Raw genomic sequence first — 23,975 nt, forward strand, 5'->3', positions numbered from 1 at the left:
TTTTATGAAATTTGTGTTACTAAATGTTTTTTTACAGCTAACTAAAAAGTAATTGATGGAATATTAGTTGTAATTAAAGTTATGCAATTTAATTATACAGAATATATTTATAGGTACATGGTGATAAACTTTAGTTTATTTGTTATAACTTTTAATGATAAACTATATTTTTTTGACTACTTATTTAACTAAAGTTTTTAAAAAGTATCTTATTCTAAAAACATAACTATTTCAACTGGTCAAATTAGTTTAAAAAAAATTATCTAAATTTAATAAAGTTAAGATTTTATTGTTTTTTAGAAAACTAATTGTTTGATGTATCATTAGTTTTAACACATAATTAGTACCAATTAGAAAGATATAGTTAATTTATTAATGTTGCTTTAATATTAATTCATTAAGGTCTACTATCTACTTTTTTATTAGATATATTTCAAAATAAACATCTTTGTTAAAAAAACTTGGACATTTCAAACTGTTGAATATCATCTGAGAATAACAACTTTTATCAAATTATTATAAAATTTCAAAACTACTTTCGTAATGTTTTTTATTTGTATTCTTTTTATGGTAATTAATTTGTAAAATCTGAGTAATAAACAAAAGATATTTTTTCAATGACTTAAATATCTTTGTAAACGAAACCAAGTCCATATGATATAATCTTATAAGTTATTAACTACAAAGAACTCGTCTGAAACACAAAAAGTTCGAGATTCCGTTGCCATGACTTCATCGCCCCCTCAAGTTCGCAGGTCCAGGATGTCGTCGATGCAAGGTGGCAGGGTAGATGACGTCACATCTTCTGTGATGTCATCGTCGAGCAGCGGGGTAAGAATGAGGCGCGGCGGAAATTGCGCGGGAAAGAGGAGAATCAGCAAGGTGCAGAGCTGGTACGATATCAAGAAAAACAACAAGGTAGGGGACTTTTATTTAATAAATTATATATAATTTTGTGTTAAGTTTAAATAATAACATCATAAAAGTATGTTTTTTAAACTTAGTTTAGGACTGTTGTTTTAGTTATGGGTGAATAGAAAGTATAGTAACTAAAGTTGTGGCAATATAGTTAATTAAAAAATAAGTCTTATTTTCCTTTACATAACAAAGGTGCACGGAAATGTTCTGTGACAGAACCATAAATCTAACAAACAAAATACACAGTAAAAATGTTTATTATGACGTCACAAGCTCAGCTCGTGCCCTGCTCCAGCTTCACCGCGTTCTTCGTCGCCTGCTTCTTGAGCTCGTCGGGGGAGAGCGGCGTGTCTATTTCCTCGCTCGCCTCCTCCGCCTGCAGCTCCTTCTCGTGCTCGTTCTCTTCCTTCTTCTCGTCGTCGCACGCCGGCACCACGATCTGCACCGGCTCGTTTTGCGTCGGCGCTGACGGACCCCCTGTGGTTCATTTTAATGGTATCTCAGTTTTATTTGGGAAATATATAAATAAAGTTTATGGGATGTTATAAACGTCATCAAAGTTGTAAATTAATAAAAGATCCAAACGATTTTTACGTTGTTTTATGGTCGTTTGGATTTATTTAAATGTTTAACTTTAGTTTTATTAATTAGATTGAAGATTTTATCAATCAAGTTTTTTGTATCAAAAAAGTACTTTCGCCAAGCTTCAATTTGTAAAAATTTAAAGACACTTACCCAGAATAGCGGTCTGCGCCATGCCAATTTCGTTGTTTTCCATGGCCTTCTGCTCGAGTTCCTTGAGCTGCAGGTAGGCGTGCACCTGCAACAGCTGGTTGGTCTTCTGCTCAATCATCGTCAGGTACTTGAGGATGTTTTCGTCCGTCACTTTGTCGTTTTCTCCCAACTCCTGCGTCAGTAGGGACTTGTCGCAGTTGATTTCGTCGAACACAGATCCGATCCCTTCTTTTAGTTGATCTAAAACTCTGTCGGTTTCAGCTAGCTGGCTGCGTACAATTTGTAGCTATTAGCTTTTTCTAATTTATTTATAAATTATGGTTGTTAGTAGAAATAGATATTTTAGTTACAAAGTTTTTTGTAACAGTCTAATAAAGTTAATATAAATCATTTGCTATCAATTAAAAATTTTGAGTCTTGAAAAGGTTGTTATAATTTTTTTTGTAAAGTTTCAGATACAGAGTTTATAAAACATTTAAAATTTAAAGAAAAATTAAAACTTATGATGTATTTTCAAACATAACTTACACGTTGTACTTTTCTTCGTCTTTCTTGGCGTCTGCCAGCTTCTTCTCCAGCATCTGCAGCTCTTCGTGCTTCTCGGTTTGAAAGAGCACTCCGTTTTCGTTGTAATCCCTGATCTGCTGCCTCGTCTTGTCGATCTGATCTTCGACGATCCTCAACTCGTTGTTTATTTCGTTGATGTACGTGAACAACGCGTAGTTCTTTTCTTCCGTTTCAGTGAACTTCTTCACTAATACCTTTAAGAATTTAATTATAATTAATAGTTTTTATGAGTTGAACATTAACAAAAATAAATTTGTTTGAATTACTTATACAGGTAGATCTTACTTTTTTCATTATATACAAACTGTATAAAGGATAGGCGTACATAATTGTTTTTAGAAACCTAATTTAACAAAATCTTTTATTCTGTTAAAGTTTTTCAAAATAATATTTTTTTAATACCTGTACATCTTGCTCTCCAGTGATTTCTTTGATAATTTTAAAAGACCTCTCATAAGTTTCTATCATTTCTTTAGCTGATTGTTCTGCTTTGTCTGTATCTCCTGTGAGCAAAATTAATATATATATATATAATTAAAATACTTATATATTCTACAACATAACTTAGAATTCTATGCAATAAACTAAAAAATATTTTATAAGTCAAATTTGATCATTTTTGAAAGGAATTTCACTTTTGCAATGATTTTCTCTAAGCTTTTATATACTTTTTATCTTCGAAAAGACTTAGTTGTTTAATAATAATAATGAGAAACTTTCAAAAGTCAAATGTTGTTAAGTCAACTGACCTGTTTTCTTGCTGGTGAGGTCGTCTTTGCGTTCCACGGTGTCGTTACGCTCCATTGCTTTCACGTTGATGAAGCTCTTCAGCTTGGCGTCGTGGTCAATGATGCGCATCAGCTCTCGGTATTCGTAGTTGTAAGTGGCCAGATCTTTCTCGTTCTTTTCACGGAGCATCTGGATCTTCGCTTCGGCCTCGTCGCGTTGATCGTAAGCCTGTTGGTTTGTTCGAGTATTGAAAAGACCAAAACCCTCTATTTACAGTAGGGTTTCCCAAACTCATTTTCATAATCACCCCCTTTGGTATATTTTTTTAAAGTAGTTGCCCTGCTTAATAGATACTGCCTCTTTACAAGATAATTACTGCTTTCTTTAAGAAACTCTGATTTACAGGTTATATATGGTCTAAAGCAGAGTTTTTTCCTAAGGACCCCTTTAAAGAAATAAAGAGCTATGGCCCCCTCCGACATAATTTCTCAAAAAACTTCCCTTAAATACACTTAAAACTTTTTTTTTTACTTTCCACCATTAACTCTAGATTTAGAAAATCTAGTGTAAGTTTTAAATTATATCCTCATGGCTCCTCTTTAACAGGTTATGGCCCCCTAAACTTCTAAAATTTTTCCATAATGTCTAGTATAAGTTCCAAAATTACCTTAATACACCTAAAACTTTTTTTCTCTTCACCATCAACTCCAGACTATCTAGTGTAAGATTTAATTTTTTTTTAAATTGGCTTCATGGCTCCTCTACTACTGATGGTGTATCTAATGCCCCCCCCTTTAACCCCTTTTCTGCTTATTGACCCGAAGGGCGCTATGTGGATCACTTATGGAAACCCTAGTCTAAAGTAATTTCTTCTTGATGAACTTAAAATAATAATAATGATAGGTGTATTACAATTTTTGTTAACTTTTTTTTAAACAATTGTTTATCAAAACGTGTTTTTGTTAACGTTAAAATAGCTTCTGATACAGTCATGTAGTTAAAACATGCAGAAATTAAATATTCTAATTTATAAGGTTCTAATTTTGTTTAAAAATTAAAAGTTTTGATAAAATTTTTGTGCTTCATCAATTTCAAATATAAGTAGCGCTTTAATAATATTTAAAAGGATAAAAAAGTTTTATACTAATGTTTAATAAATTTAAAACATGTTTAGCTTTGATGTATAATCTTAACAAAAACAATAGTTTAATCACAAATAAGAAACCTAAGTTCTACTTTGTACTAGTTATGTATACTAAATGAGGTCTTTTGATTTACAAAAATATAACAAACCAAAGTAGATTGCTCAATAATTTGGTTCATTAATTTTTTCTGATCATTAAGTTTTCTTGTCAACTTTTTGTATATCTCATCATATGTTGATCTCTGAATTCTCAAATCGTCTATTTCGTCTTTTAGCTTTTTGTTTTTTGTTAATGTTTTGTCAAAATCAACTGTTGCTTTTTCTAGTCGGTTTTCTAATGTTCTATTAGGATTTGTTATAAAATTAAAAGTTTTTACGTGAAACAACCAAGGTTATTTTAGAGTTAGACTTTATTATTCTTAAAACAGACTAGTTGTTTATACTTGGATACTAAAGATATAAAAATTTCAATAGTTTCTGTTTGCACTTTTTATTTTTATTTTTTGTTTAAAAGTAACCTTATAAGCATGTAGTTTTAACTTTAATTGATTATCAATTAAAAATAACTAAACATCCATTGAAAAATTGATAAGTTTTGAAAAAAAATAGTTACATTAACAGTTTTAAAGTGTTTTAGTTAAACAGTTTTTATATAAGTTTTGATAAGAAAATTTTTTTGAGAACTTTACAAAATATTTTTTTTTAATGATGTTCTTAAAAACTGTAGAAAAACATATCTTTTACTGGAATCTTATCGAAGAAATTTGTAAAACACCATTATAGAAAATTAATTCAAGTTAAAATTTTGGATCTTAAGTACCAAATCGTACATAAAAATTGAGTACTTCAAATCAATTTAAAATACACCTAAAATTTGTTAATTAAAACGAATTCATAAATGTATTATGCAGAATTTTTTTTTTAGTATAAAGCTTTACAGAGTTTGAAAATTACTCAGAAGTCTAATGATAATTATGTAATAAAGTTTTTTATGGCTTAAATCTAACTTATTAGTATATTTTTACTTAGATTGATAAAGAAACTTTAATCCTTTTTAGTAGCAAATATATGTAGAAGAAAATAATTTAACATTTCTAATAATTAATTTAATCATATTTGTCAACATCTGTTTCCTATTCGGTTTCAGAACGTGTTTTTATTAAACGTTCAATACTACATTAGTTAAAGTTAGTTTTAACTAGTTTACCTAAAACTTAAAGTCATGTCTATTATCCAGTTAGAATAAAACACTTAATAAAAATAACTAGGACTTATAGATTCTATTTTTATACTTTAGATTTCTAAAATCAAAAAAATAAATTTACCAATTTTTCTTAAAATAACAGGATTTGAAAGTTAAAGTTTGTGAAAAACAGTGAATAGTAGTGTGTATTTTAGTTTATTAAAACAATTTTTTACTATAAACTTACTTTATAGTGTGTTTTTAAGTTAATGCTTTTATACATACTATAAATAAAATGTATGTAATTCATAAACACTTGAAGTTTTTTAGATTCAAAGTTTCCATATAGACATATATATGTTTAAATATAGTTTGAGTATTTGATACTTTATGATTGATGTATTAATTTTATGAGTTTTTTGCTACGTTCCGATCAAAAGTAACTGCTTGATAAGTTGTTGAAAGTTTATACTGAGATTTTTTTAGAATATTTCTATTAGCAATTGTTTTATATAAGTTCTAATGACCTTAAATATGTTGTATTGTAAAGTTATTTAATTATGGTATTAAGTGTAACAATTAGAGATTTCAAATTAAGTTCAAGGAGATAAAGCAATAAATTGTTTTAAATAGTTCTTTTATAAAACAATGTTCCATTCTATTGGAGTTTTGCTGTTATAATTAAATTTTTATAATAAAGACACTAATTATAAATGAAAATCTTTAATTGAATGAATAATTGTTTTATAACAAAATTCTTACTTAACATTAATTTTTTTAAACCTTATTTGTTTTTCAACTTTTATAGCTTGTTCAGTTCCCGACATACCCTTTATCAATTTGTTCTGCTCTAAAATTTCGTTTTCTAATCTTTCCACTTCTTCGTCTAGAACCTATTAATTTTTATTAAGATATTTATCACAAGTTAAACTTAAAGAGTATTCAAACTCTTTTTTTTTTCAATTATTTGTTAAACATAAACCTAAATTGTTAGTTTGAAGCTTATAACCTTAAAGCAAAACCAGTTAAAAAAACAAACTAAATTAGTTCAGATTCAACTAATTTTCTCACTTTAATAGCGGCTTTTTCTTCGTGAATGAGGTTTTTGAAATATTCTTGTTCTTGTAGTAAATTTTGTAGCTCTTCGAGATTCATTTGATCTTTCATTACATTTTGTCTTGATTGCGCTACCATCAAGTTTAACTTCAAGTCATTTTTTTCTTCCTAGGTTAAAAATTATTGTATTATAATTTTGCATCGATATAGTTAAACTACTTGTATAAAAAATTGGGTTTAAAGTAGTTTATGAAAATAAAAAGAGTCAACTTAGTTCAGCTAGATCTTTAAAAAACTTCAAGCTTTTTAAATAAAAACAAGTACTAGTGATTAAATTATAGCAAAAATTACTATTGACTCAAAATAATTATACAAAAGTTAATATAGTTTGTCCAGTATTAAAATATGTATTTCTTAAAGTTGATTGAAGAAGCTTACACGGAGATCTTTAAGGACGGCCTTTTGTTTTCTCAATTTGTTTTCGGACTTGTGGCAAAAGTACTTTCTTTCAGCTTCTACATGGCGATACTGGCGCTTTAGTTTGGCAATTTCCTGTTTTGCTAATTTATCAATATCGTCGTCTGAATCGTCGCTCATTTCTGCAAAATCAGCTTTATAAATTGAGTGATAAAGATTTAAAATAGATTTAAGTGAGACATACTTAACATAAGAACAACTCTAGTTTTTGTTTTAATAAAAATGGACACTTTAAAGAAATATTTTAAATAAATAACAAACACCTATCTAATACGACATACTTTTATTTATAAGTTTATATCAGTTACTACAATTAAAACAATTTTTAGCTAAACTTATAAAGTCATTTATAAAACATATGTTCGTAAAAAATTTAACCACATAAAACTTTTTATCTAAAGTTACTTGCTGGTTTTCTTAAAAAAGTGTATTAAATTTTCAATATAATTACAAACATAACTGTAGATGATTGAAAGTTCGTTCTTTACTAAGCTTAAGTTTGTGTTTAAGCTATGTAATTTTAATTATTCATTGAAAATCTAAATATGTAGTAGAATACAGTTGTTAAGCTTATTAGAAACCAGTGAGTAAAAATATATAGCTTTATTTTTAAACACAATCATAAGTTTAACGCAAACTCACTTGCTTTTGAAACTGAATTCCAAGATGAAATAAATCTTAAAGAACTAACTTTAAACTAAAGTTTCAGATATTTACACAGTGGTGCATTATTTGTAGTTTTAAAAAATTTGAATTGTTACGTCACTTTGTAATTTGTATAAATTGTTGAATTTTCTTGCAGTAGCAATTTTGAAATACAAGTAGTGCAACTGGCTATAATTTGATGTTAACCTATTTACTATTATAGTTATTTCGCAGTTTTCTTAGACTGTATTTTAATTTTTTACTAAGATACCATGAATATGTTTGTAAAAAATAGTTTACCGTATTTAAGGTACAAGTGAACAACTAAAAGTTAAACTTTTAAGAAAAAAACATTAGAAACACTTTAGCTTTATAACAATAATATCAAAATTTATGAACATATTAAAATAATCAGTAGATAAATATGTTTCAACTAATAATACCTGACAACTGTATTTAATGAACAAATTTGGTACCACACAAAACTCCAGTTAAAGTATACTATTTAAAAAATAGAAGTATAATAAATAAAATAGTATGTATTTATAGACTGTATTTTAATTTTTTACTAAGATACCATTAATATGTTTGTAAAAAATAGTTTACCGTATTTAAGGTACAAGTGAACAACTAAAAGTTAAACTTTTAAGAAAAAAATATTAAAAACACTTAAGCTTTATAACAATAATATCAAAATTTATGAACATATTAAAATAATCAGTAGATAAATAGGTTTCAACTAATACCTGACCACTGTATTTGATGAACAAATTTGGTACCACACAAAACCCCAGTTAAAATATACTATTTAAAAAATAGAAGTATAATAAATAAAATAGTTTTAAGTAAAACTTAAATATATTTTATAGATAAATAAGTTATTTTTGTTTAACTGTTTTGAACCATACATTTAAAACTTGAAAATCTAAAGTTTGATTCTTTAAATTGAAAAGTTGTGTTTTATTCGTTGAGATGACTTTTCCTTAAAACAATATTTTAAACATATAGAAAGAGTTGTATAAAAGATTTTTTTTACTTCTATAAACTTACATAAAAGAAGCTTGCTTGCTGACGACAGTTTTGAAATTACTTTAAGCATTATAACAAGTGTAAAATAAAAACTTATTACATTTTTTAAGTTATAAAAGTTGTTTTATATATAGCAGTTTAGATAAAGACGAAACAATCAAAAAGAATTTTTGGCATTCCTAAAGGACAATTTTATAAACTTAAATAGTATAAAAAACTTTAATAAAACATATTTAGGTGAAAGTTTGAATTTCTAAAATTTGCTTGTCTGAAATAACATAATTGATAACTCGCAACAGGCCAGTGAAAATGTGCCTCGTTCAACGTTGCACCAATCAAACATAGCAAGCATATCGCAGCAACTGGACAAAATCAGAATGCAGCTCAATGCGCAGCACAATCCACCGATTCATGTGCAATCGACTCCCGCTGCGCCAGGTAATTGCAAGCTAAAAATTGTAAGCTAAAGTAATAAAGCAAACTGATTTTTCACAAATCATTCACAAGAGTTTTTATAAAATAAATACCTTTTTTAGTGAAGACAAATAACTATATACTGTATATAAAATAAACACAAACATTTTGAGTCTTGAAAGTTTTTTTATACAAAATAACTTATTTTTGTATTTATTACTATAGCTAAACAACAATTAGGACGGATAACAAAAATGAACCTGCCAACATCGTCGCCCATCGTCATTTCTCCGCCCCTAAAGCCCAAAGTCAAAATGAGGAAATCTCCATCCTCTAGTGGGCGGTTGCGAGCGCAGAGCGGCATCGTGACAAACAGCGAAATGGAAATTCTAAGGGATGACATCATGGACAGAACCAACAACCTGGAAGGCAGCAGGTTGCACAACACTCCTCAATTTTCCACCACTAAATTTCCCGGCAGCCCCGCGAGACAACAGTCGTTCAACGGGAGAAAAAAACTTTTTCCCGGAAAGGGTTTGTTGCTATTTTTTTATGCACACATCGTTGTTAATTCGAATGTTTACAAAGTTGAATCATCATATTTTTTCAATTATTTTATTGATAAACTCGTGTTTTAAGTTTTATTAAAGTTATTTTATTACCCAGAGAAAGCAATATGAAGAAAGTTCAATTTTGTTTGCATAAGGGTATGAAATAACAGAAAGTACTGAAAAATAAATATTTCTGCATAAATTTGTTTAAGATATTCGTAAATTGTAAAAAAAAGTAGTAATTCTATTTAAAACAACTCTTAATAATTGTTCTAAAGTTAATATTATACCTTAATACTTTTTATTTATTCAGGTAATTGTTATAGAGTAAATGCTTTTTCTTTTGCATTAAGATCACTTTTGTAATTTTTAATATTTTAAATTGTGAAATAAGAAATAATCTAATTTCTAAATTAATTTGTCATAGAGATATTAAACAATGTTCGATCACCCAATCAAACAAATGAATCAATTTCATTGGCGGATAATTTATCACGTGATGCTACATTACAACAAGGTTTACTTTAACTAACTGTATTAAAAAATTCATATTAATACTAGTTTAAAACACTTATGTAAAGCTTTAATAGCTCTAAGCTTAATTGTTACTTTTAGATCAATGTATATATAAACTTTTTGTGTATAATAAACTATAAGCCCTTAAAATGCTAGTATCTTTAAAAAATTAAATTAAATGTTCTATTTTATTACTAATTCTCATAACAAATACTTTATCTATTACATTTAATTGAAACTGAATTAATTAAATAAATAAAAAATAGCTTCGCAAAAAAGTTTAAAGCAAGTTTATAAAATTATTTTTTTAACCCTCAGGGTGACGAAAATTCCCAGTAATTTACTCAGTTCTTAAACTTTCTACTTTTTATATTTCTCTTATAAAAACAGCACTATTGATTATTAGTCATAACAAATTTAGGACTAGCGAGTAAATGTACTGAAACTGTATTTTAATAAATGTAATTTTGTATTCTAATTCTAATAAATGTAATTAAATTGTAAGTTTGCAAACACTGAACTAACTTTACTTTTTAAACTAAGAATATTTTTGAATTTTATTGTATAAAAGCAATCTTCTCTTGAAAAATTTGTGCGAATTTACATCCCAACTTTTTTTTTAATTAGTTATTTCAATAAGTTTTTTTTATGTAACTATAGGTTTAAATTAAATCTTAACTAAGGGACTGTTAATAGAATATTTTTAAGTTTAATTTAAATAAATTTAATCTTGCAGATAAATCTAAAGATGATTCAAGTCTGCATATTGAAGACCACAATGAAAGTCGATCTGGTTAATAAAAACTAGTTACTTGTTCTTAGCCTTATAAATTAATTTGTTCTAGCTAAAAACCGCACATCTTTTAAAATAAAACAAAACAATCTTCAACATAGCCTTATTTGTTGAAATAATTGAATTAAAAACTTAATTAAATAATGATTTATCATTATTATAACATGAATGACTATATGTGTCTTGCTTAAGTTAAGTTTTTAAACAAGTTCGGTTACTTTTACCCAGAAACTTAAAAAATTTTTTTTTTTTAATTTTCTTTCACATTTAGCTTACTACGTTTGAAACTTATTAAAAAAAAACAATGTTTTTATAACTCTCAAGTCTACTTTCTTCATTTTAAACTTATTTCAAAATAATATACATACTAATGAAATATTTTAGGTAAAGCATTCACGTTATTGGACGACACGAAGTCCCCAATGCAAGAAATTGACAGGAAAAAACACAAGTTCCTCGAAAATCGAATGAAAAAAGAAATAATACTGAAGAAGAAACAAATGGCAAGGGAATTCGAAGCTCTTGAAAATAAGCAGAAACTACGGTTGGTAAATATAGATAAAAATGTTAAATTTAGTCAAAGTAATATATTAAAAAATTTATGAAAAGTTTTTTATTACTTATACTCCTGTATTAAAAAAAACTATGTTATTGTTTAAAGAATTATAACACTGTTTAAAAATGTTTAGGTTAAACTATTAAATTACTTTAATAAGGCTAAATATATGAGAACGTATTTTGCACAATTTAATAAATTTAAAATAGAAGTTAATAGATTTTTTAAGTGTTGTAATAAGATTAGTTTCATATGTAATGATATTAACATCTCATTTTCGTATTTTAAAGCGGATGTTGTAAACTGTTTTACGCAGACTTTGTGACGTGCTTCTAGTATTAAAAAACAAACATATTTTTATAAAAAAACAAACATTTTTATTATTTCAAGGAGTTAATTTCATTCCGACGAGTATATATCGGCGTTTGTCTTTCAAATACGCGTTAAAGTTAGTTGTTACTTACAGAAGACGTTTCATTAACTTGTTTCGAGAAAACGTCTACATCGCGGGGTTGATGTTAGTATTTATGTAACTTTACGATTGTTGATACTTTTTATAGATTTTATTTGTGTCGTGATTTAATAGTTTCTTTCTTCAGAACTAAGAATTATTATTGAAAATAAAGTAAATTGCATTTATTCAAAGTGTGTTTTATTTATAACTTAGGAATAAGTTTGTAACTATATTAAACTAGCTCGAAAGTAAAGTCCTATTAGGTTAAAGTGGAAACCACGCAGTGTCTTTTAAGAACCTTGAATCTTCTGGTTACAAATCTTTAAGCAGTCAACAACATAAATGCACACAAACAACAATGATGATATCAATCTTAATAATTCTCATCAAGCAGAGATGATGAAAGATAATGCTGAATTTTATCCGTCAAACAGCATTCAACAACAATTTAGAAAATCAAGCGAAGTTAAGCAGCTAACAAATGAAGAAGAGTTAAGAGTTTTGCAAATGCAAATAAAAAAACTAAATAATAGATTAAAGCAGTCTAGATCACCACATTTCGAACGTGCGATGCTAGAAAAACGCGAACCTTTTTACGATGATTACGAAAAAAGTAATCAAAATAATTTGAACATTTTTAGCGACACATTTAAGGCGCAAAGACTAAGTAAAAAGTTTAAAAGGTTAGACTTTGTAAGAAACCCTCGTGATATTATTAGTTTTTTCGAAGAGGAAATGTTTAATGAAAATATTTCTAGTAATACAGAAAAGTATAAATTTCTAACTGGGTTTTGGCCGAGAGAAGAGTTGTCAGACTATTATAAAATGACAGAACGAGGTGAAAGAAATTACAGTTCTTTAAGAAACTTTTTTATTAATAGGGACAATCAGTTAGCTGAAATTTTAGATAAAATTCCAATTTGGGATGATTGTACAAACTTTAATAAAATATTTGCTACAGCCGTGAGTTGGGCCAAATGTCCAGAGCAGGACAGAATTAAGTTTTTTCTTGCATACTTAATGCCCTTTTCGATCAAAGATAAGATTAAGGAACATTTTGATGAAAGCTTAGAAGTTTTTAAAAGAAAAGGACAAGCCATATGGAATGCTTATAAAGAAAACGCATTAATACCTAACCAAGTTAATTACAATAGACTACAGCAGTATGAGCAAAGTCATTATAAGTCTAAAATAAATTACCATAAGCCAGTTCGTCCTAATAATCAACAAAATTTTCATTTAAGAGACAATGGTATTAATCATAATTACAATTATCGTCAACATAACCAAGATAGAGATAGTTTTAAACCAAGAAAATCATACAATAGGAATAGTAGTAATAATGTTAACATAGCAATGTGTTTGTCATGTCATCAACACTTACCTACAAAAACATCTAAAACAAGCAAAGAGTTTCAAACAACCAAAGAAAAAGCTCAGGTAAACAAAAACACTATAGCAGTTGGAGTAACTGGTCAAGTAGTATGGTTTAATGTTCGCAAAGGTTACGGTTTTATTCAACTTGATGATCGGAACAGCGATATTTTTGTTCATTATACAGCTATCGTCAAAAACAACCCTAAAAAATTCTTAAGGTCTCTTGCACAAGGAGAAAAAGTCCAGTTTGATATTGTTGTAGGTAAAAATAACATGTCAGAAGCCGCAAACGTGACAGGTCCTAATGGTAAAACAGTTCAAGGGTCTAAATATGCTGTAGATAAGAATTCAAACTACAACCAAAAGTTTCAACAAAAAAGATTAAGCGGAAACTATTATTCAAGTAACCCTCAACAGCGGAAAAGAAAAGCTAATAGAGCTTATAAGCAAGTTTTTGTTTTTACAGCAAAACAAGCTAAACTTATCAAAGAAAAACATCAGAAACAACAGCAGAAAAATATCAGTTACAATAATAAGTATGATAGCAAGCCAAAATATCAAGTGCCAACAGTGCAGCTTAAAAGTTATAAACAAGACTCAGGCTATTACAATTCTTCAAAAACAAAATCACAAACAAGCGTATCAAGCAACATATTAGCTAAAGAGAAAAACAATTTGGCAGTACTTAATTCCTTTGACAAAAAAGAAATTATAACACAGAATAAAAAAGAGTCAGAATTACTAATAGCAGGTCTAAAACTTTTACCATTTATCATAAAGCCCTTTTAAAGATAAAATATAAACATTTTCACAAAACTAACGAAACAGACTTTAATAAAGGTAAAAAGTTGTAACTTTTTATTAACAAGAAAATTTATTTAAATATTTTCTAAACTCAGGTAATTTTTTTAAGAAGTTAAAATGAAAGAAACTATTACGTGTATTTATTTTGTATTCTTTTCTGATAAAATTTCTGAATTGTAAAGTTTATAGCTTTTTTACTTTTAATGATGTGTTATGAAGTTTTTTATATTATAAATTACAGCTTGGTACTAATTAATTAAAAGCTAAGACATAACAATTATATTATAAAAAAGTTTTATAAGCCTATTTTTATATTGAGATTTTAGTAACTACATTTCACTCTAACTTTAAAACAAAACTGATTTATCAGATTTTTTGCTTGTAAAATAATCAAGTTCAAGTTTAAAGCTTTCAATTCGACTCGTGATAAATTTTTCCTATAAATTTTGAATTTTAAAAGTACTTTCAACTCCCGTTTAGTTTTGACTGTTAACGATCGAAAATAGCACTCGCTAAATTTTTCTCTTTATTAATTTCTACAATGCATAAGTTTTGTGTCACATTAAAAAGAAATACTTTATACTTGAATCCTATAAAAGTTTGTGCATGAAAATACTACTTATTGTTTTGTAAAATGTTTTTAAGAAAATGTTTTCTGTTTTGTTTATTAAAGTTTGCGAGTTGAATATTAAGAACATATGTTTTTCTAAGTTAAAAACAAAATTAAAGTTTTTCATGTTTTATAAACTATTAATTTTCTTTTAATGCATCTTTAAATGCTTGATTTTTGTTTTGTTTTGTATAAAATAATGGGTTTAAAAGTAAATACTGACAGTTTCGTTATTGTCGTTTGGCCTAATAACATAGTAGTTTTTACTAAACTTTCTTGAAAGAATATCTCAACTTTTTTTTTTTTGAGCCGCGTATTTTTTGGAATGAATTCTTTCAAATGAATACTACAATGATGGACAATGAAAAGATGAATATTTTCTATGTCAACAAGTGAATTCGATGAATTTTTGAATTTGGAGAAGAACAAGCGAATTAAAAGAATTCGTGCCTGCTAAATAAACCACAGTAAAAGAAGCAGCCCGATGACAAGAAGTCCAGGGACAAGAAGCCGGAGAGAATGATTAAAGACAACTAAATGACTATCATTTTTAATTTGTCCTTATGTTGTGTCTTTACTTAATTTTTGTAAATTATGTAATTTTTGAGATAATAAGTTATTCAGTTTCTTTTTCTTACTTTTTTTTGACGCGGCCTTTTAATAATTATAAAAAAGTTTTAAGTTAAGTAGGATTTTAAGGATTTAAATTATTTAAAACCAGGCTTTAAACGTTAAAATTGAAAATTTAAAAAGAAACAATGTAATGATATTAACATCTCATTTTCGTATTTTAAAGCGGATGTTGTAAACTGTTTTACGCAGACTTTGTGACGTGCTTCTAGTATTAAAAAACAAACATATTTTTATAAAAAAACAAACATTTTTATTATTTCAAGGAGTTAATTTCATTCCGACGAGTATATATCGGCGTTTGTCTTTCAAATACGCGTTAAAGTTAGTTGTTACTTACAGAAGACGTTTCATTAACTTGTTTCGAGAAAACGTCTACATCGCGGGGTTGATGTTAGTATTTATGTAACTTTACGATTGTTGATACTTTTTATAGATTTTATTTGTGTCGTGATTTAATAGTTTCTTTCTTCAGAACTAAGAATTATTATTGAAAATAAAGTAAATTGCATTTATTCAAAGTGTGTTTTATTTATAACTTAGGAATAAGTTTGTAACTATATTAAACTAGCACAGATATAACCAATTGGTTAAACATATTTTTAACTTTTTTTACCAAAAAGCATAAGTTGAAAATGTTATTAACTTTAGCTTTAGATAAACAGTAGACCAATTAATTTATATTAACTATATATATTGAGTTAAGTCAAATGTGGTATTTGCATTGGCTGTGTATTTTTTTTTTTTAATTATCAACATGAATAGTTATACTGGCTTATTTATCTACCAAAAATACTATTGCTAAAGTTACTTTAGTATTTTAGTTTCAATTTAACAAACCAGTTTAGTTCAATTTTATAACTACTACAACTTTTTTTCAACTTTGAAAAGACGGAGTTTGAGTTTTATTTAAGTTTATTTGATTTTTTCAACATCACAACTTAATTCAACAGTGAGAAGACGGAGTACGAAGCGAGGAAGAAACAGGAGCAGAATGAAAGGAAGAAGAAGATACTGGAGAGGCACAAGAAGACCAAACTGGATCAGCAGAACATCACCAACATGTACCGAACCAAAAACTGCGTGTCCACACAAAAACTAAATAGGGTGAGAATTTGCAATATACTTTCAATCAGCAACCACGTTAATTTTATTAGTTGTATTGATACAAGAGTTAAAAAGTTTTTCTTTAATTAAGAAAAAAGTAAGATAGTCGATGGATAAGTTTTTAGGAGGTCATACATACAACTTTTTGTAATAGCATTTTTTAATTATTTTTTGTCAGACAAAGAAATCAAAGTCAACAACAAATTTGATTGATGCTCACAGATCTTTTAAAAGCATGGCTAGCCTTGGTTAGTTGTTTGTTTAAAATTTAAAAAGTAACTTTTAAAAACATATCATGATTAAAATAACTTGAGTCTTTTGCTAGTCAGATAAGTTTTTTCATAATTTAATTTGCTACTAAACCATTTAGCATTTCTTATGTTAAATGATTTGTGAAGATTTTAGTTTATAAAGAATGATTTTTAATATTGTACGTAATATATTTACTCAAAACACCTCAACTTTAGAAATCCTAGAAACATTAAAATTTATTTTAAAAATAGTGGAATTGATTTTTAAAACTCAAAAACCTCGAAAAAGCAAAATCTTTGAACATTAAACTGTATTTTATCTAAGAACTAAAAGCTTAAAAGCTAGTTAATTGTGTTTTAGTTTCTTTTCAATAGTATTTAAAAAAGTAATCAATTGCTACACATAAAATAATAATCAAGTCAAAGCAACCTTTTTTTCTTTTCAAATCATTGATAAAACTGACAGTGTTTATCTGCCTATAAAGTATAACAGCTCTTTAAAACAGACTTACTTTAGGTATAAATGATCATAATGTAAGTTACAAAAGTTTTACAACACTAGAAGTAATACTATATAATATTTTTAATTAATTTCTAACAGAAAGTTTCAGCCATCTTTCAGTAGCTACTGCCAGACAACAATCTCCCAGATCGGTTGGTTTTTTAGTTTATGAATAAAACAAGTTTTTTAAACTTTTTTTAGTTTATTTAATTATAAACATTTTTATAAGTTCTTTAGCTTTCTTTATTTTAACGTATAAAGTCTGTTAGTTATTTTTTTAAACAGATATATAGCGGAGGAATTAGTGAAAGAGATTTTTCTGATATTGATTCAATGATGTCTGCTAGAACCAACGCTACTATTACTACCTACAATGGTTTTTATTTTATTATTTCAAATTTACCTAGAAAACTATTTAATACTTAAAACTTAATTTATATGACTAACTACATCGGGTTGTTTTTAATTTAAGATTTTTTTTAGAAAAATCAAATTGTTTAATATTTGATTAGTTTTTGATAATAAAACAGTTCAAATTAATTATTAACTCAATTGTAATCTATAATATACCTAATTTATTAAACAACAATATAATTGTTGTATTAACAGGTCCAAAACTATTCAAAGAGCTGAAAGCGAAGACAAACATAAATTTGATAAGAAACGCGATCACATACAGTTGCTTGCCCGGTAAAGTAAACGATGGTAAGAGAAAGAAAGTTATCAATGTAAGTTTTTATTTCAAAAATTTATCTGTTTTACTGCTAACTCTATTGCTTGAAAATGTTGGTTACTTTTTTTAAGTTTTTGTAAATTAGGCAAAATATTTTTTATAAAACAACTACTACCCTTATATGTCTAAAGAACTCCTTTTTGTTAAATGAAAAAATTAGTAAGGTATCTTGAACCATATTTTAAGCGTAAACTTTCTAATTTAATATGAAAACTACCGTATAGTTTTTCGTTACTTTGTTCAGAAGCTTTATTAACTCATTTGACATTTACAAGGCGCTGGACAACATAGAAAACGCGGGTCACTTCATGATACTGTTGCGGGACAAGAAGCTGCAGTACAGGGCGGTGTACGATTTCGACATGAACTGCGAAGAACTTCATAAAATCACCGGCGTCGGTTAGTTTGTTGATGAGTTTGTCTTATAAAGTTTCTGTTGTTTTTTTTTCGTGTATGCAATTGTGTTTTACTGTTAGTGTATTATTAAATAAACAATTTTCTTTGTACTTCTATAGTTATGTAAAATTTTGTTTTAATCTTCTATCGTAAATAAACTTAAAAAGTCTTTTAAACCTCTAGATATTTGTTCAATTATAACAGGGTTTCCCAAAAAAATTCATAAGGCCCCCTTTAAAGAGACTTTAAAAAAAGCTATAGTTCCTTCTGACAAGATTTATCAAAAAACTACCATTAAAAACACCTGAGACTTTTTTTTTGTTTTTCATCATCAACGCCAAAACATCTAGTGTAAGTTTCAAATCATGTCCCACTGTGGTCCCTACTCACGGGAATTTTGGTTCACTTTGGGAAACCCTGAACGATAAAAATCTCTAAATTGAAAAACAATTATTTCCACAACAAACAGGGCCCTCCAAAATCTCACCGGACATGGTGGAGGATCTGTACAAGTACAACTCAGGAAAGAGGACCTTTCTCCTCATCCCCTCCAAAACCCTCTCGATGAGCATCGACGCCGTCACAATCAAGAACCACCTGTGGTCCGTCAAGCGATGACGTGGTATGACGTCACGATGAAACTTTTCTTCCTTTTTAGCGGTGCTTTTCGATGTGAAATAGTTTTTTGTTTTTTAACTTTTCGGCTTGCGAGTTTTATTGTTCATTGTTGTTGATGAACAATATGTTTTATGTAAAGGTGCGAGATTCTTTTTTGACAAATATATGCAAAACACAAAAAGTTTTAATTTTGATATTCAGTCCGATATTGCTTGTTTTTGATTCAATTTATTATGGTGGATTTTTTTTTTGTTAACACTTAGATGAAAGTTTGAAGTTTTTATTATTTTTACTGTAAAAATTTTAAAGTTTTTCTTTTGTTTTGTTCATTATTACAACTTTTTATGACTTCAAATATAGCTACTGGCTTCAAATTATCCATGTAGTAAAAATAAAAACTAAATGAATCTTTTTTTTAAACTGTACATTTAGACTTAGTTTTGTGTTTTATAAAAACAAGGATATTATTTTGTTTCTATAACAATTATTTTATTAAACGTATCAGCCAACATAAAAAAAAATCAAAACTTTTATATAGTTTTAGTTGTGAACAATTGCTAATTATTTTAAAATAAAGCTTATAAATATAATTTGTATTATTGTGAGATTACTCAAAACTTAATTCATTCAACTTGATGACAAGAGATTAACTCAGATTTTTTCAATAAGTATACTTTGCCAGCTGATATTCTTGCTCAGACGAAATTGGATATGCATTTGTGGATAGAATAAAAAAAATTTGAAAATAATACAGAGTACAAAGTTGTAATCAAATTAAAACAGGGTTGCCACAAAACCATAGAAAACCTGGAATTTCAAAATTTAGGCAAAAAACTGGAGTTTGAGAAATTTTGAAAAACAAAACTGGAATTTTGTACAAAAAACAATGGGAAAACCTCCAATTTAAAAAAATATTAACAATTTTTTATATAAATAACAGTAAATTTTATCACTTTTAAACTTAAAAATGTGTATTAAAAGTTTCTAAAGAGTAATTAATAAGTTATTGTTTAAATTATTACTGAAAAAATTAAACTACTTTTTTATATTTTTTTTCATTGTTTTGAATGTCAAGTATGTAGAGTAAGTCAACAAGAAACTATTTCTAATGCAACTTAAATAGTGATTTAGAGAAAATTAAGAGAGAGAACCAAAAACGTCTGATGCAATGTTTTATGCCTAATGTGTTATATACTCATTAGAAAAAAGATTCGAAGTAAAGCTTTTTCAAGCAGACAGTTCTAGCATGAATATGTAGTTCAAAATTATTGTTTTCGTAGTTTATTGTGCAGGGTTGCCACTCGGTCACGAAAAGTCAGGAAAAATTTTTTTAAATGACAAAAGTCAGGAAAAAATGGGGGGTTTTGAAAAGGAAATTTGATAAAATTTTTAAAAAATTCAGATTTTGTCAGTTTAAATTTACAAAATACCTTGTTTTCCAAAGCCTTCAAATGGTAAAAATTAATTAAAAGTCCTTTAAAATCAGAAAAAAATCCAAAATTTTCCTAAAAATTTACAAAAATATTTAATTTTATTTCAATGCCTTTCACCTGGTATAAATTAGTAAAATATCCTTTATAAAACTGCAAAATTTTTCTATTAACATATTGAACAAAACCCTACTTGAACAAGCAGATTTTGTAAGCTTTTTAGTATTGATGATCTGTAGCAAGGACACTTCCATAGTGAAACTGTGATATATACACAAAAGTTTATCTAGCATAATTTTAGAATCAAAGTGTTTTTGTTTAAATAATTGAGTTCTTTATAACTAAGCAGTTAGTTTAGTATTTTATGTAACAAGTTAATGTGTATACTTTACCTCTTTGTAATTTTTTCAAAGTTGTTTAAATTTAAAGATTAAGTTATAAGAGAGGTATATGCAAAGATTAATTTTACTTATTGTTTGTATTTTTTGTAGAGTAACTTAAGTTTTTAAATTAGATAAGAGTATATTTATTTGTTACAAATTTTATACTAAATGATAAGAGGAAATATTTTGTACAACAGATATATAGTTTACTTTTTTATGTCTTTTTTTTACAGTTATTTAAGTATATTCTTTTTTAATTGTTTTTTAATTTAAGGATTTTATATTAAATAGTTTGGGTAGTATTTTATTAAACTAAGTGAACAGTTTATATAAGTAAAACTGATTTGAAAAGTCAGGAAAATTTTGGTAAACAGTCAGGAAGTTTTTCTCAGTGCAGTGGCAACCATGAGTGTGAAGTTATTTTTTAAGTGTTTTTTGATTTGAATTCCAAGTAAGTGATTCTCATTTTAGTTTAAGCATTTCTTAAAACAAAGCACCAGTCTTATAGATGGTTTATTTACTATAAAATAAGTTGTTGAGTCCAGTCATTTAATTTTTTTGCAATCATCTAAAAATTTTGTTCAGTATTTATGTGGGACATGTAAATACAGCTTTTCATTTCTAAAATTTTAGTTTCTTTGGAGTTAATTCATAAGGTTTTGTAAAGTAGTTTTTACTTGATAAATCATATATTTCAACGATCAAGTTTAAAAATGGATACATAGAACATAACTTAATTTTTTTTGCTGTTTTCGTTTATGTTCATTTTACAGAAGATAAGAAAGTTAAACAATGAAAACTTTTGTAAAAGACCAGTGTGAAGTGAAGAAAGTAGAAATGCAAGACGAATGTTAAGTTATAATAAATTTCAATTATTCATACTATAGAAAATTTTAGTTTTGTTGCACTAGATTTTAAAGATACCTTGGTAAATATTAATAACAAATTGAAATTAACAACAATTTAAAACTAGATTGTATGGCTATTTATGTTCTATATCAACATAATAAAGGCTTTGGAACAATCATATGAGAAAAGAAGTTGATTCAAAATGATATAAGAGGTTGCAATAGAACAAAAAATGATAAAATAGTAACACAGAATCGTTTGAAACTATCAAAAACACTTTTTATAACATATAGTTAATTTACTATTAAAAATGGTTTAAAAGCGATGTGCTTTCAAAAACCTGGAGAAAATCTGCAAAAAAAAAAACGTGGCAACCCTGTTGAAAACTCGACCTTCTTTAATTTTTAGAATTTCTTTCTTGTTAATACTAAAAACTAGTTTAAATAAAACACTTGTTTTTAACATATTTCAATGAAGTTGTGAATACAGCTTGATATGTCACACTTTGAAAATAGTATGTGTATACATTAAATAGAAATAACCAGAAAATTGAACGGAATACTTGTAAAAATATTTCTTAATAGTAAGTTAACTGAAAATTTAATTTACATATTTGTTAATTTATCTAGTTTCAAAAAGAAGGGCTCACCAATAAAAAAAATCAATATTTTTAGTTTATAAAAATTCAAGATATCTAAAACCAATATCCTTCATCAGCCACATTTTGAATATAAATTTTACCCTTTTCATAAAACATATTCTTAATATTTTTTTATTTACTGTGACGAACAAGAGAACGTGACAAAATTTATATAGTTATAATATTTTTACCAACTTCTAATAAAAACAACTGTACTCATTTCAGATCTCTACCTATCACAGTTGACTATTTCCTACCTTAGTTTTCATTTCTGCTCTTTTTTTTCCTGATACCTTTATAATAAGAGATCAAAATTTTAATAATAAACAAGTAGTTTTCAACCAGCAAGAAATATTTATAAAAATTTAAATAGATCTAGCTAGACAAAAATTGTAGATAGTTTTATGTTTTCTTTTTACAAAAAGTAATTAACATTTAAAGTTTTTTCATCTTAATATTTTACCTGTGAGCCCTATAACAAACTTACTACTACTATTAAGGCGTCTATTAAGTTTACTATTAAAGCTAACTAGGGGTAGAGCAGATACTCCACCTAAATAATTCAAAAACTTATAACAAAATTAGAAAAAACATCGAAGTTAAGTTTTCTTATTTAAATTTTGTTTATTAACAATTTCTTGAAATTTTATAACTTTTGTTTTACTAATCTAGTTTTAAAAAGTATCAAATTAAGAGGTTTTTCTTAACACTAGTAAATTTTTAAAGCACAAAATACTAATTAAAGGTATTAAAAGCACACAAAACAAAAACACCACGCGTCAGCACTACTGCACGCTACATTTTTTTTAACTTCATTAGCAGTTTTTACTTTAGTATTTTATGCTAAATTGAATAAGTCACGTTATTTTTATGAACTGTTGATTTCTACTTGTAGCTTCAAAAACATTTATTTCATAATTTAAACCTATTAAGTTGGATTTAAAACTGTTACACTTTTTTATTACTACTCTTTAATGAAAAGATTTTGAATTATACTAATTACGCTACAATTAAACAAAAAACTTTCTTTTAATTTAACTACATTTTAAATTTCTAAGACCTTTATTTTAAAATTTTAGACTTAGTGATCATGTCATACAGTGTTGTTTATACTAACAAGCTAAATAAGATTAATTTTTAAAAGTACTTTATGCATAAATAAAATAACTAAAAGACTTTTATGCAAAAACCATTGAATAAGCAAGTAAGAAACGGACGCTTTATAAATTTTGTCTAAGAAAACTCATTAAAAAGATTTTTTACATAAAGCTCAATAAGTCTTGTGCATTGCAGATTAAAATATCTCACTTGTTAATACTAACAAAAACTTATAATAAAGCTACCTTTATGAAACTTTTAAAAAACTATTTTTTGGTATTAAACTTTTGGAGTTATTAAAAAGAGTCCATAGTTTTCAGCATTTTAACAGCTAACAAAATATCTTTTTGTCTGTCTTTATTATTATCTTTAAAGCAAAAACTCTACAGACAAAAAATATTTAATATTTATGATATTTATATTTTTAGTTAGCTGACCTTTATTGATAAAAAAATTATACAACTTATTTAAAATAGCACCGCTTAAAAATACCACATAAAACTTTTTCTCAATATATAAGAGTCTTATTTCAATATTTGGCTTTAAAACCTATTTTTTCTTACTTTCTGTAAAGTATATCTGTTTGACAAGACGTATAAAGATATCCCTGGTGTGTGACTCGAGAACCGGAAGGTTTTTTCGTGCACCAGGTCTAAGGACCAAATTTTTTGAGCGCCTTTTCTTGTCGTTCAATAAACTATATATAACTATATATATTTATTACTACCTTTAAGAGTCTTAACAATTTATATAGTTTTAAAAAAGTTTAAAATAGATAAC

At 26.8% G+C, this 23,975-nt stretch overlaps 2 protein-coding genes across 4 annotated transcripts in view; one reads left to right on the top strand and one right to left on the bottom strand.

Annotated features, from left to right (window-relative positions):
• Positions 1 to 19,207, top strand: part of LOC145843947 (uncharacterized) — a 31,318-nt gene extending 12,111 nt beyond the window's left edge. For 2 of the 3 annotated variants that reach the window (XM_082951229.1, XM_082951230.1), the window contains exons 15-27: positions 688 to 918; positions 8,783 to 8,921; positions 9,123 to 9,431; positions 9,876 to 9,965; positions 10,701 to 10,757; positions 11,142 to 11,301; positions 16,142 to 16,295; positions 16,474 to 16,543; positions 17,148 to 17,200; positions 17,334 to 17,424; positions 17,658 to 17,776; positions 18,057 to 18,180; positions 18,647 to 19,207. In XM_082951229.1, the coding sequence (XP_082807355.1) occupies positions 688 to 918; positions 8,783 to 8,921; positions 9,123 to 9,431; positions 9,876 to 9,965; positions 10,701 to 10,757; positions 11,142 to 11,301; positions 16,142 to 16,295; positions 16,474 to 16,543; positions 17,148 to 17,200; positions 17,334 to 17,424; positions 17,658 to 17,776; positions 18,057 to 18,180; positions 18,647 to 18,795 (1,746 nt within the window). In that variant the 3' untranslated portion in view covers positions 18,796 to 19,207. The remainder of the gene's footprint in view (positions 1 to 687; positions 919 to 8,782; positions 8,922 to 9,122; positions 9,432 to 9,875; positions 9,966 to 10,700; positions 10,758 to 11,141; positions 11,302 to 16,141; positions 16,296 to 16,473; positions 16,544 to 17,147; positions 17,201 to 17,333; positions 17,425 to 17,657; positions 17,777 to 18,056; positions 18,181 to 18,646) is intronic. The other variant, XM_082951231.1, reaches the window with a different exon arrangement.
• LOC145843845 (coiled-coil domain-containing protein 63-like) lies at positions 1,193 to 7,538 on the bottom strand. Its single transcript, XM_082951088.1, has 10 exons — positions 7,527 to 7,538; positions 6,771 to 6,992; positions 6,348 to 6,500; positions 6,060 to 6,169; positions 4,243 to 4,435; positions 2,970 to 3,177; positions 2,623 to 2,723; positions 2,182 to 2,414; positions 1,654 to 1,922; positions 1,193 to 1,395 (listed from the first exon to the last, which is right to left on the bottom strand). Exons 1-10 carry the CDS (start codon positions 7,536 to 7,538, stop codon positions 1,193 to 1,195), a joined length of 1,704 nt encoding a protein of 567 aa, XP_082807214.1.
• Positions 19,208 to 23,975: the final 4,768 nt, after the last annotated feature.

Source organism: Thalia democratica, chromosome 9, assembly GCF_965202585.1.
Source record: "Thalia democratica chromosome 9, ktThaDemo2.hap1.1, whole genome shotgun sequence".
Lineage (NCBI taxonomy): Eukaryota > Metazoa > Chordata > Thaliacea > Salpida > Salpidae > Thalia > Thalia democratica.

Bases quoted from the DNA above. Each gene is read 5' to 3' on its own strand.
- LOC145843845 (XM_082951088.1), bottom strand. The intron at 2,724-2,969 runs GTCAGTTGACTT...TTTTGCTCACAG, and splicing joins CCTCACCAGCAAGAAAACAG to GAGATACAGACAAAGCAGAA. The intron at 2,415-2,622 runs GTATTAAAAAAA...AAATTCTTAAAG, and splicing joins CTGGAGAGCAAGATGTACAG to GTATTAGTGAAGAAGTTCAC.